Source organism: Prinia subflava, chromosome 16 (genome assembly GCF_021018805.1).
Source record: "Prinia subflava isolate CZ2003 ecotype Zambia chromosome 16, Cam_Psub_1.2, whole genome shotgun sequence".
Classification (NCBI taxonomy): domain Eukaryota; kingdom Metazoa; phylum Chordata; class Aves; order Passeriformes; family Cisticolidae; genus Prinia; species Prinia subflava.
In genome coordinates, this window is record NC_086262.1 from 545062 (window position 1) to 557727 (window position 12666).

The window sequence follows — 12666 nt, forward strand, 5'->3', positions numbered from 1 at the left end:
ACTGCTTGGAGTGATGTAAAGCTGTTCCCTGGGTATAAATGTGTGTGAGGACACCAACAACAGTGCACTGCTACAGCTAATGTGTAAAGCTTTCAGTTTAATAATAAGGCCACCTCTGGTACTTAGGACATTCTTCCCTGTTCCTTAAATATTTTTCCCATACTTTCAAGCCTTTCCTTCCAATTTTCTACATGGAAAATAGATTTTAACTAAATGGCTGTAGCTAAGGATATGTCATGGCACCACTACAGTGCAGGACCCAGCCAGTCCCTGTTATCTCCAGAGAGCACAGGACAGGGAGATTCAGGGATCTTGACTTGATTTTTAGGGTCTTGAATTAGGAGAGATGCTTCTACTTGTTCCCTCTAGCTTTATGGTTCCAAATAGTTCTTTCCAACTCCACATCTTGCCACAAACTTTTCCTTGCTTAGTCCTCCACTGCTCTTCAGACTTTTCAGTCTTCTGATCCTTTTCAGTTTCTCCTCCAGTCTTCCCTAGCCACTGCTTTTGGAGCAGCACAGCCTTTCCCTGGTCTCTAGGAAAAGCTTGGGCACCATTGCAAACGTGGTCTCCTGCATGAATCTGTCCCCTTTCTGGGTTGCTTGGCAGTGTCCCTGAGAGCGCAGCAATGGCTGGTGTCCTCATGGCCGTGGTGGAGAATGCTGATGAAAGCCCTGCTGCTTTACCTCTGAGGGGTGGAACTCTGCTTGTAGGAGATGCTTGTGCATGCCCCAGGAGAATAGGACTTCCAGAAATGTCTCCTTACTGATCTGTGACATTCATTTTCCAGAAAAATGCCATTTTCTGATATATTTTTGTGTAAATCGAGCTATATGATATTTTTTGGATTCTTGCTCTGATGCGAAGTGTGACTACAGTTCCTCTGCAAAAAGATTAGTGGAAACACAAGTTTTCCAGCGGTGTTTTCAGAAACTGTCCTGTATCCCAGCCCACCCTGAGTTCCTTCAGGGTCACTCATTCACTGGTGCCATCACTGAGGACAGTGACACAGGGCATTGAGAGGTCGGTGATGTCACTAGTCAGTGCCTGCGTCAGCTCTGAAGTGGCCCTGCAGTGGCACTGCCAGCTGTGGGGACAAGGGTGGTTGTGCAGGTTGTGTGATGTCCTGCCCTGAGCCAGCAGCTGGGGCAGAGGATGGGCCCAGCGTGGTGGTGTGGGAGGGATCGGTCATCCCAGACAGAGCTTGAGATGGTGACTTGCTGGAGACAGCTTAAATCAGGAGACTTAAGTCAAAGAGGTTTATGTTTAAGAGCTGTTGAGCTGAAAAGCTCCAAGTTAAGGAAATATCAAGTTTTGAAGCTTAACAGCTTGTGATTTTTTAAATTTTTTTTTTTTAGGGAAAAATGAAACCATAGAGGAATATAAATCCAAGGAGCCAAGCCTTAGGATTTAATGCAGTGCAAAAGGTGGAAAGTGGAATTTCCCACTGGTTTTTGTAGGGTTGTCTGCAGAGGTTGGCTTGTTCTTGCCTCCCTTCAGAAGCATTCTAGTAGCTGCCACGTGCTTTCAGAGGGGAGCTGCAGTGCTTCTGGGCACTGGGATCAAGGAAAGCCCATGTGTGTCTACCTTGTGCCAGACACTGGAACAGGGTGGCCAGGCTGGGGGACACAGGGTAGGGGCAGGCTCTGGCTGAAGGGCCCTGGGCACTGGAGAGGGGCTGGATACCCAGGAGAGCAGGGTACTAAACTGGTCTGCCCTTTAGCTTGAGATGTCCATAATTTTCAGGGATTTCATTTGCCTCATTGCTCTGCTGATAAAGCACTGGGATTTGTTTATGAGTAGGCTGGAGCTTTTAGAGGAATCTGAGGTTTCAGTCCCCAAATCCTACTGAAATCCAAGGGATGTTCCAGTGGAGTAAAACCTTTGGAAAATCTGAAACCCTGCCTGCTGAGTAATGCCTGTCTCTCTTGGGTTTCTTTTCTCTTGTAAAGTAATGATACACATCAGAATAAGGGCTGTAGCATGCTGGGTTCTCCCTCTGCAAGGAGCCACAAGGCATCCCTGTGGTCAAGAGCTGGAAGGGATGCTGCGGCTGCCTCTGTTCCCAAGAAGTCCAGGCTGTGATGGCTGAATCCAAGTCCTGACTATTCTTCACCATGTTTCTTCTGCAAGACTGTACCTGAATGTGGTGGAGCTGAGGTTGAAGTCTTGTCCTCCTGGACAGTGCAGGGTTGTTTTGAGGTGGCTCTTCTGTCAAATGGCAGTAAGTGCAAAGCATCCCTCCCTCCCTGTCTGTCCAGACTATGTGGCAGAAGTGTTCCTTACCTTGGGATGAAGTTGTCTTTTTGCGTGTAAATGGGATAAAGACCAAATGTGCTACCCGGTCAGTCTGAAAGCTGCCTTTCCTTTTACCAAGGCTTTCAAATTAAGAAAACCTCTTCAGTTGGATTTTTTTTTAAGAAAAGTTTGCTTATAGGAACAACCCAAGGCTGGAGATGCAGATGACAGGAGCAAACCACACATGGATTTGCTCACTGGCAGCAGGGCTGAGATGTAGAGCTGAACTTGGTCTTCGTAAAACATCAGCCCAGGCTTTTCATTTTAGTTTAAATCTTGGTGTGCCAGATGCAGCAGGGCTAGATCCTGACTATTCCTGCTGGCTTCTCTTTCACATTCCAAAGGGGTGTCTGGGGTGGGAAGGTTTCCCACTCAAGCATACTCTTAAGCCCTTGGCCCCATTGAATGGGCTCCATGCTCTGTGAAATGCCCACTCCTTGTGGGATATGGACCAGTGGAGCAGGGTGAGCGAAGCTCATTTCAGTGGGAGCACCTTCACTGCCCTGCAAGTGAAAGGTCAGGCTGCTCAGACTTTGATTTGAGCTGCTGAAGGGCGGTCACTAATCCAATAAGCCACTGGGGCACTGTAGGACACAACCTTAATTCAGGCATTTGCAAGGGTGAGTGGAAGATAGTAACCCCAGGAACTCACAGGGCATGCTGCTCTCAGGGCAGTGCATAAGCCTACCTGGCCCTGTCTTGCTTTATAAAGTGTTGAGAACATCAGGCTCTTGGGAATGTGCTGTGCCAGCCTTCACACCCTGAGCATGCTGTAGGAAAAAGAAACAGCCTTAAAGGTTTTTCCAGTGGGCATCGGCTGCTCTGGCTGGATTTGTGCTGGGAATCTGATCATACAAGAGCCTTCAGCAGTGGAACAACAGGTCTGAGTGTGGAGCTTCTGATATTAGATAGATAGATAGATAGATAGATAGATAGATAGATAGATAGATAGATAGATAGATAGATATGCATACACACACTCCCATATATTCATAACAGCATACAGCTAAATGATGTTTCTATTTTTTCAGAGACACATATGAGTTGCCTCTTCACTATTCTGTGCCCCATCTGTGTTCAAGACTGGTAGTGTGAGATTCACCCAGTATTGGTATTATTCTCCAGGTAACTATTTGGATATTAAAGATTAAGGGGTTTTACCAGACTACTGAGGCACAAAGAATGGATCTATTTTAAATAAAGAACTCGTGTGATTACAAATGAAATAACTGAAAGAAGAAAGCCCTCATGTGCCCTCTTTAAAACAACCCCTGGTGTTGCCCTGGCAGTTCTTGCTGTTTAAGGTGTCCAGGTCCTCCTGGCCTGTGTAGATCCAAGTCCTTTGGGTCATGGCTGTGGGGGCAGCTGTGCTGCCAGCACATGGCTCCTCAGCACGGTCTGGGCCAGAGTCACCTGGGATGAGTTTTTCCATGCGTAGCTCACAGCTCTGTTCTAGCTGCTGTAATTTTACCTCCTGTTGGGGCAATAAAAATGATAAATGTTAGCAGCAGCTTCACAAGTTCCTTTTCTAGCTGTTCTGCTTCCAGCCAGGTGCAGCAGCCCTGGGCTAGCTTGGGTGTTGGGCAGAGCCATCAGTTGCTGTCGGAGGAGCCTTTCTTGGAGGCAGGTGATGGGGCTGCCACAGTGAAAAGTCTGAGGAGCAGTCAAAGCTCACACCCACAGGTGACTGTGAGGGTTTTGGAGGAGTTAACTGCCTCTGGCTTTGCAGAATTCCTGTGTGCGTTGGGCAGCAGATACTGGACTTAACAAGGTGAGTGGCTGGTGCATGTGGAAATGCTGGCCATGACCCTGTGCTGTGGGTACCTTTCCTGTGGGACTGAGCAGCACTTACTAGCATCAGATGGCACAGGCTGGGCTTCTGCCACCCAAACCACTTCCAACAAATGAGGTATTGGTGATGATTAGGGATATATGGAATATTTTCACATCTCAGCTAAATACTGTGATCTTGTGAGTCCCCAGAATCTATATTGTTCCAGTGCTGGCATCTCGGTGAGCTCAACTTGTAGGGCTCAGGATGGTGGCTCTGATGTTCTTGGCCATGTGTGAAAACAGCTTTCAGCTGTGGCAAGGTGCCGTGACACTGCTGGGACAGGGATGCATGGGGCCTCTGATGTTGGTGACATCAGCACCTGACAGCAGTTTGGGTTTTTGGTTTTTTTAAACTTGTATAACCATAAGACCAGAAGTGTGAAATCTGTTAGATACATCACAGACATGTGCTAGTGCTGGAGGTTTTATAAGGACTTGCTTTGATCACTGTTTTAAAATTTAATGTTTTCTATGCCTCTTGGGCCTGAAACTATGGGGCAAAACCCCTGTGAATTGATACCTGAAGGCTCCCAGTGATGAACTCCAGGGATTAAAGAAGCTGCTTGATTTGTGGCTGAGAGTGCAGGGGGACAAGCACCTCGGTGCCTGCAGAGGTGGGAGCAGCTGGGCCCGACATGCTGCATTGATGTACGCTGTTATTCGAGTGAAGAACTTGGAAAGCTCAGAGTTCTGAGCTATAGTTATGTTCTTACTTAATAAGGTGTTAACTGAAGTTGGGTGCTCTTTGGAGAGTTTGGCTATGTGTGAAGGTTAACGGTTCCTGGCACTTTGTCTGCTACAAAGGTGCTTTCAGACAAGAGGAAGGAGTTACCACACACTATCCACGCGTGATTTTTTTTTTTTAAAGCAAACCCCCAAACAAACCGAAAACCTCCCTAAAGTTGAGGCGGAGAAATTGCGGGCTTTCCCCGGGGCTGCGGGAGGTGCGGGGCGGCGGAGCGGCCGCTGGAGGGCAGGCGAGCCGTGCGGAGCGGCGGCGGCGGCAGCGCCGGCAGCCCGGCGCTCTGACCCCGCCGTCCGCGTCCCGCCGGGGAGCGGTGCCGGGCCCATGGACCGGGCGGCCGTGGCTGTCCCGGCCCGCGAGGGGCCGCTCGGCTGCTGCCGGGCCCCGCTGCCGCCCGCCCGGTGCTCGGCGGGCACGGGACGTGCTCCTGCCCCGTCGGAGGTAAGGGCGCACCGGAGCCCGGGCAGCCGCACGTGTCGGGGGAACGGGGCAGCGGCCGCCGCGCCGGAGATTCCGAGCCCCTCGCGCCCCGGGCGAGCGGCGGCACAGCCCGCTCTGTCAGGCCGGGGAGGGCTCTGGGGAGCCCGACCCCCTCCCTCACTTTGTAAAAAACGCTTCTCCGGCCGGCGCTGCCCGCAGCCGGGCGGTGCCCCCTCCGCGCAGGCGGTGCCAGCCCCGGGCCCGCCCGGGCGGGTCCCGCCTCCCGCTCCGCGCCCCGCGCAGCGCTATGCCGCCCGCCCGGAGCGCGCAGCGCGGGGTGCGGAGCGCAGCCCCGAGCGGGGCGCGGCGGCGGCCGAGAGGCTCCATCCGCCCGGCGGGGCTGGCCCGGCCCGGGGGGACGCGGGGGGGCACTTGCTGATGATCGGAAGTTACTGACAATAAGCACCTTCATCCCCCCAAAGGCGGAGAGAGGGAGAGGAGGAGGAGAGACAGGGGGAGAGGAGAGCTGATGCCTGACGAGTCACTCGGCGGAGGCAGAGCGGGCGGTACCACAACTTCCCGGCTGCGCGGAGCGGCGCGGAGCAGCGCGGCGCGGATCGCAGCTCGCCGGCCGGATCGCTCCCATGTCAGCGCGGCGGCGGGGGACTGCGCTCCGCTAGCGACCAGCCGCCGGCCAACCCCCTCCTCGCCCAGCGATGTATTCACTGCTCTCAGCCTGCACTTGCCTGTAAGGATTATGGCATATTTCTATTTTTTTTTCTAATTTTTAAAAAATATTTTTAAAATTTTAAAAACTTTCATTCTGGAGGTTCTGCTTGCATTTTCCTTGCAGCCAGGTGGTAATGGGGACCTGAGCCTTTCTATAAGCAGAGCATCGCTCTGAGCCCTTTAAAAAATTGCAAGCAAAAACAAAGAAAAAAATCAACTTTAATAATTCTACCGCATCATTTGATCTTTTGTTGCCTTTTTTTTTTTTTTCTCCTCTCCAGATGTTTACATTTCCTGCTGCTGTGCTTTCAGGTACAGGTACGTGTCCTTTCTGTCTTCTCTCGCTTTTGGCTGTAAAATAGAAACAAAGGCGGCATGCTGACCTCGAGTGCCAGGCAGGTTTGGCTGGGGGTTTCACTTGTTTCCCTCTAGTTTTTATAGCTGTTTTAAACCGAACCCCCCACTAGATGCTGGAGTGTCATTTGCCCTGGACCGGGGCTTCCCCCTGTGCTCAGCTCCCGTTCCGTGCCCGGTTGTGCCCGGCCGCCGGTGCGGGCAGGGGTGCAGCCGGTGCGCTGGTAGCCTGCCGTAGCGGGATCCTCTGGAGCGCATTAGCCCGGCTAATGATGTGAGAGGGAGTGCTGGACTCTCCTTGCACAATGTTGATTGATGCACTTGCCTTGGGAGAGCAGGCACTCTCCTGTTCGCCCCTTTTTCCCTTTCTTTTTTGCTCCCCTCCTTTTCTTTTTTTGCTCCCCTCCTTTTTTTTTACTTTTTTTTCCCCTCTTCGGGAACTCACTCCCAAAAACTGATGCTTTGAAAAACACAAGTTTTCCCAGCCAAGAGAAGGAGGCTGCGAGCTCCCTCCCCATTATTCAGTAGAACGCCGTCCAAGTCAGCTCCAGCCTTTGATCCTGCCTCGGCAGGAATGAGGCCGTTGAAGCAACACCCTGAGCGCGGCTCTGCAGCCCCGGTGCCCGCGGGACGGGGATGGAGCTGCCCCCACTGCCACGGAGTTTAGCGGGGCAGGCGGGAGCGGACCCACCTGCGGGGCCCGGCAGAGCAGGTGCCGCTTCTCTGGTGGCTCCAGCCACCCTCCCGCAAGGACTGGGGGACGCTTGTGCCACCCTTGGCCCTGAGTTCTGCTTTGGCCGGGATTGCACCTGCTCACCCTCTCCAGATCTGCAACGGCAGCAGGGAATGGTCCTGGATGAGCAGAGCCTTGGAGGGGGGGTCCATCCCTCTGGCCAAGCTAAAACCTGAGCCCATCCCCTGCTCTCCCACCCATCCAAAAAATCCCCGATCACATTTTTTACCTCATCCCCTCCAAAAACTGCAGCTTGAACCCGACACCAGCAGAGCCTCCCCTGGTGGAGCAGCCTCCCCAGCAGGAGAGGATCCGCAGCTGTAAATTACGCTGCGGTTGGAAGGTGTTTGCTCTGTTTCTCTGGTGCCTGTTTTTTTCAGCCCGAGGAATCACAGGCTGCGCAGGGCTCGCAGCACCGGAACACTTTGCAGCGGGGAGAGGGTTTTTGCGCTTATGCGGTAACTGAAGTTAATCAGCCCTCCAGCCCCCTTCCTCTCCCCCTCCCTTCGGTGCTTTTAGTGAATCAGAAAAAGTTTGGCTGGCTGCCTGGAAAGCACTTGCTAAAATCTGATCTCTTACTTCAGCAGCCTTAAAACAAAGTTATTGGCATTTATACAGTTGGAACTTGCAGCCTTCCAAAGCAATAAAATAATAATAATAATAAAAAAAAAAAAAGGAAAAAAAGAAGAAAGCCCTGTGCTCTGGTGCTATTAGAACCATACTCGCTCCCTTTTGTGCTGATTTTGCAGCATTTTGGGGGCTGTGAGGTGGGATGGCTGCGCTGGGCTCTGCGGAGGTGTCTTGGCTGCAGCCGCAGGGGCGGCGGAGCTCGCCGGGTGTCACACGCAGAGCGGAGCTCCTTCGGCGATTGGTGTGGGGAGCCAAAACATTAGATTAGTCATACTCGAGGGCCTTCGAGTGAGTGTTTACAGTATTAATGGTAGATGAAAAGATGTGAATGCTGTAAGTTTTTATTGCCCATTTTGTTACACTTTCTTTCTGGATTTATTCACGGGATTACATGTTTTGAGCCTGAATGGGAGCGAGGGATTATAGGATTTCTTTAGTAATGATCAGTTTGGATAGGAGTTAGCCTTTGGTGAACTGGAGTAAATTAATGCATCACTTAGGTTTAATATTTATTTAGTCTAAAGGAAGTTGTTTAGTTTTGCTTAAAGGGCTCTGGGTTGTATTGGGGAGATTTAAGAGCTCCTGAAGTGGATTATATTCTAAGGCTGCCTTTCACCCTGCGTTCAGGCTATGATCTGCAGCTTGTCCTGTGTGCTGGTCTTAGAATTACCCTGCTCTGCTGCTGCCTGGTACCTGTGGTTCTGTGTTTAGAGGTAGAAATCCCTCCAGTGTGTGTGGGGCTGGAGGGATTCTGAGAAAAAACACCATGGTTTGGGCATGCTCTGTGTGTTCTGTTGGCTCCTCGCGTATGAGGGCTGTGGTACACTGATGTGTGAGCTGCTGCAGTTCTGTGGTGGGGGCTCAGCTTTGGCCTAGAGCTTTCTCATAGATCCCATGGCCACCCTGCAGCCACCAGTGGGGGACGGGACAGGTGTAGCATCTCCTGTGGGCAGGTTATGGCAGCACTGGGAGGTGTTCCTCAGCCCTGGCCACAGGGAGGTTGCAGGGTCGGGAGTTTCTAGGATTTAGACCCCTGGATGAGTCGGACTCCTCCAGGGCTTTGCCATCATGTGACAACTCCACCAAGGAGCACAGGGACTAACACATGGTGGGGCAGAGGGGAGCACTGCTGGAGCATGGGTGCAGCACAGCCCTGGGGTGGCCCAGAACCTCACAGGGCTGCCTGGAGGACAGGTCATTCACCAGTTCCTTTCCCTGTGACAGCAATGCCCCGTCTTGTTTTCTTCTCTTGCCTCTTAAGAAGAAGCTCTGATGTTTGGGGTTGCTGCAGTTCCAAAGCAGGGACACTGGATACCCTTGCAGATCCTGGAGACATTAATTTATTTATGCAGGTTGTTCCTAGGGATGCCCTTTCATTACTGAACTTAGGGGTGCCCTGATGGTTGCTGAACTCTCCCTCTATCACATCTTTAGCATTCTTCAGTGTATTCTCCTACCTTTTCACACTTGCAGGAGCAATTTTTCTTCCATGTTTTTTTTTGTTCTGTATGCCCCAGAGTGGTTTTGGATTTGGCTTTGAGGTTGATTTCTGCTCTTCAAGCAGGTGAGAAATCCCAGAAGCACATTTTGGGGTTGGAGGGGGGTTGCCCCATGCTGTGCTGGCCCTGGCAGCACCAGTGACCCCGAGGATAACAAGTTTGGGGACACAGGACTCGGAGGGCCCCCTTTGCCAGGGCAGGTGGGGGCTGGAGGCAGCTTCAGTATAAGTTGAGCAGTAGGATCTGAGGTTCCGAGTGCTGTCCTGGTTTGCAAAAACTTCCAGCTCTTCTGTCCTTAAGCCACCTTGAGCGCATGGGCAGGCAGAGCACGGGGCGATGCCGGCCTGTGCTGCCCTGGCTGTGCTGCAGATCAGAGGGTGGTCCTGCCTCAGCCTCTTCCCTGCCTGACAAACCTTGCCGTGTTCTCCTACACGGAGTGCATCTGTCTTAGATTATGAAGAGGTCCCTGATAGGGCCAAATCCTTTGTTTTTATGGCTCTTGTAGGTTAAGATCCAGCTTTGGAATCTGATCCAGAAGCAAACAGGAGGTCAGAGGAACGCACCAGGCAGCACTGGGCTATTTTCACATCTGCTGGTGTTGTGTAAGAGGAAGGCTGCTGTACGCCATGCCAATAGCAACTTATGTTTCTCCTAAGCTCCTGTGCAGCGACAGACAGTTATTGTTTGGGGCTTTGTAAAGTGAGACACAGAGAAGCGTTGCTTCCACACGTTCAGTGAGCCAGATCCTGTGGTCTGGCGAAGCCACACGCAGCACATGTCAGAGGCGTGAGCCTGCTGAGCAGCTCCCTCCCATCTCCCTGCCTGCTGCTCCATGGCCATCCTCCCTGGGACAAGCAGGACGGGTGGTGAGGGCTACCAAATGGCTCTGGGCATTCACTGTGGAGAAGCCAAGAGGTCCTTTGGGTGGTCACAGCCCGCCCAGCTTGCCTTGCCTGGCCACTCGTTCTGTGGGTGTGCAGCAGCTGTGGAGTCACAGCTCCCTGCCTGCCCTGCCCTTGCCCTCCTGGTGACAGCACCAAAGGCAGGGTGCTGGACTGCACATCACCAACAAGATTATTCTCATGTCTACTCTTCCTGCAGATGGGCACCCACCTGCCTTTGTCCTCTTTGGGTGGCACAATGTCTGTCTTGAGGCGATGCCAAGGCTGCTTGTGCTGCCAGGGATGGAGCATTGCTCCTGAAGTGCTGTGGGATGGGGCAGGTGGTGCCTCTGTGGGCTGCTCCCTCCTCGTGGTCAAGCCCTCTGTGCCAAGACTTGGTGGCACCCAGAGCCCTCCAGGCTGGCTGATCCCATGCCTGCCTTCTCTGCTTAGCCTGGATTAGGAACACCACATCCTCAGCCATCCTTGGGCCAGCACCTGCCTCCTGCTCCATGAGGGTGGAGAAGTCATGCTGAGAAGGACAGAACATGGCAGATGTGGTCTGTGAAAGGCTGGGCACCTCTCTGTTGATTTTTTGGATTGCACCTGCCTTGATTACTAGGCAGTGAGAAGATCAAAGAAACTGCGTGACCAAAGGCTGAGCTAACGAGCAGAGGAGCTCAGCAAAGTGGAAGTGCATGGCCCCATCATGGGCTGGAGTTGATGGGATGGTCCCTGGCTCTGGCTCCGTGCTGTGCTGGACTCATGGTGGTAGATGCAGCTCCTGATGGTGTGGCTCTGCTGGCCTGCAACCTGCAGGGCCGTGGTCCTCTTGCACAAGAAATCATTTGTTCCAGTTTCAAATGCCCTTGGCTCTCCAGGAAACAACCATGTGGCTTGCCACAAAGGATTTTTATTCCCTGCTGCTGACTCATTGTACCAGACTATGAAGTGTTGTGTCCTGAAGCTGCCCTGTGTATCCTGCTTCTGCCTCCTGAACTTTGGAGAGCTCAGGTTTGTGGAGGAAGAGGAGGCATGTTGGAGCAGGGAAGCTGAGTGGCAGTGGGCTGGTGCCTGGGCTGATGTGTACTGGGGTTCTCCTGTGGGAGAGGCGAGGCTCAGCTTAGCTCACGTGAGTGTAGGTGTGGGTCTTGCTCCTACACAGATGGGGATGTGCAGTCTGTGCCCCACCAGCAGCTCCGGGCTGCCTCCCTGGACACACCCTGCCTTTACTTCTCACTGAAGGTCCCCAGCCCTTCAGAGTGCTGGGACAGGTTCTCTGCCACAAAAATCCCTCAAAGACATTTAGCAGGAAGATTTGCAAAGCTGTTTCCAGATTCTTACGCCAGCGAGGCTGCCACAAACCTGAGCTGCTTCAGCGTTTGGGGGCTTGGCTTCCTGGATGTGCTGTGGCAATGGGCAGCAGAGCAGAGCTGCCTGGGGACTCTGCTCTGCACCCCTGCGTGAGGGCAGTTTGCTTTTCCAGAGCTCCAGAGATGTGTGAGGTGCTTCAGATGAACAGAGATGGACATGGGCGTTTTTGAGGAGAGTGCCTAGAAGGCCACCATGAGGTTCAGATTTTAATTGGATGCAGCATGGTGGTTGTATTGTATTTTGGTTTTGCTTTCCTTATTGTGCCTGGCAAGTACCAGGCTGGATGGAGGCGAGGGGTGCAGGGCTCGGAGTGGTGCAGGATTGGAAGTGGCGCAAGGTTCAGTGCAGGGTTCAGAGCAGTGTGGGATTCTGAGGGCTGCAGAGTTCTGAGAGGTGCTGGGTTTGGAGCAGTGCTGGGTTTGGAGTGGATCGGGATTCACAGGAGGAATTCCTGCTCAAACTCAGAATTAGGTTTTGCTTGTAGAGCAGCTTGGCTGTAGTGTACCAAGGTGGGAGAGAAAGGGGGCACTGCCTGAGCTCTGCAGGTGTGGCTGGGATGTGGGATACAGCTGGTGTGAGAGTAATTGCTGGGGGTTGCAGGAGGCTCAGGGAGGATGAGCAGCACTGGGGGGCTTGGAAAGCCACACTGAATATTTGATTTTCTGTAAGCTGATAGCACCAAGCTGGCCAGCTAGGCGAGTGGGTATCCCCCTGTGCTGTGGGAGGCTGAGCTCAAGAGAGAGACTCCCTGGGACTGAAAATCGTTATTTTGGATCTATAAAGCTACTTCCCAGATCCTTGGGAGTATTTTTATGTATCTTTTCATTTCCTTAGGACTCTGTTGTGCTCTCTCTTCTTCTCCCTTGCAGAGCTGCTTTTGTTTTGTTTTTCCACAGATTTGGATACTTTTTTTATGGTAAGTGCAGGTGCAAAATGTGTTCATGGAATGTGACTTAAAAAGAGAAAAGAGGAATGGCTGCTGCTGGTGCCTGGACAGGGATGGGGGTAGCTGCCTGGGGTGTGTGAGCTGCTCTGGCCCTGGGAAGCCTGGGGTGGGTTGTGCTGGGGGACTTGGGAGCTCTGGGCCCAGGGAGGCACCTAAATGCCCTCCTGCCTGTGAGATGCTCTGCTGCAGAGCATGGCCTTCCTGTGCTCTGATGCTGAGACAAG

General features: G+C 52.6%; 1 protein-coding gene across 1 annotated transcript in view; it reads left to right on the plus strand.

The window, feature by feature from the left end:
• Positions 1-5790: 5790 nt before the first annotated feature.
• The window catches only part of FGF18 (fibroblast growth factor 18), a 66652-nt gene continuing 59776 nt past the window's right edge, over positions 5791-12666 (plus strand). The window contains exons 1-2 of the mRNA XM_063413354.1: positions 5791-6044; positions 6307-6343. Coding sequence (XP_063269424.1) covers positions 6013-6044; positions 6307-6343 — 69 coding nt within the window. The 5' untranslated portion in view covers positions 5791-6012. The remainder of the gene's footprint in view (positions 6045-6306; positions 6344-12666) is intronic.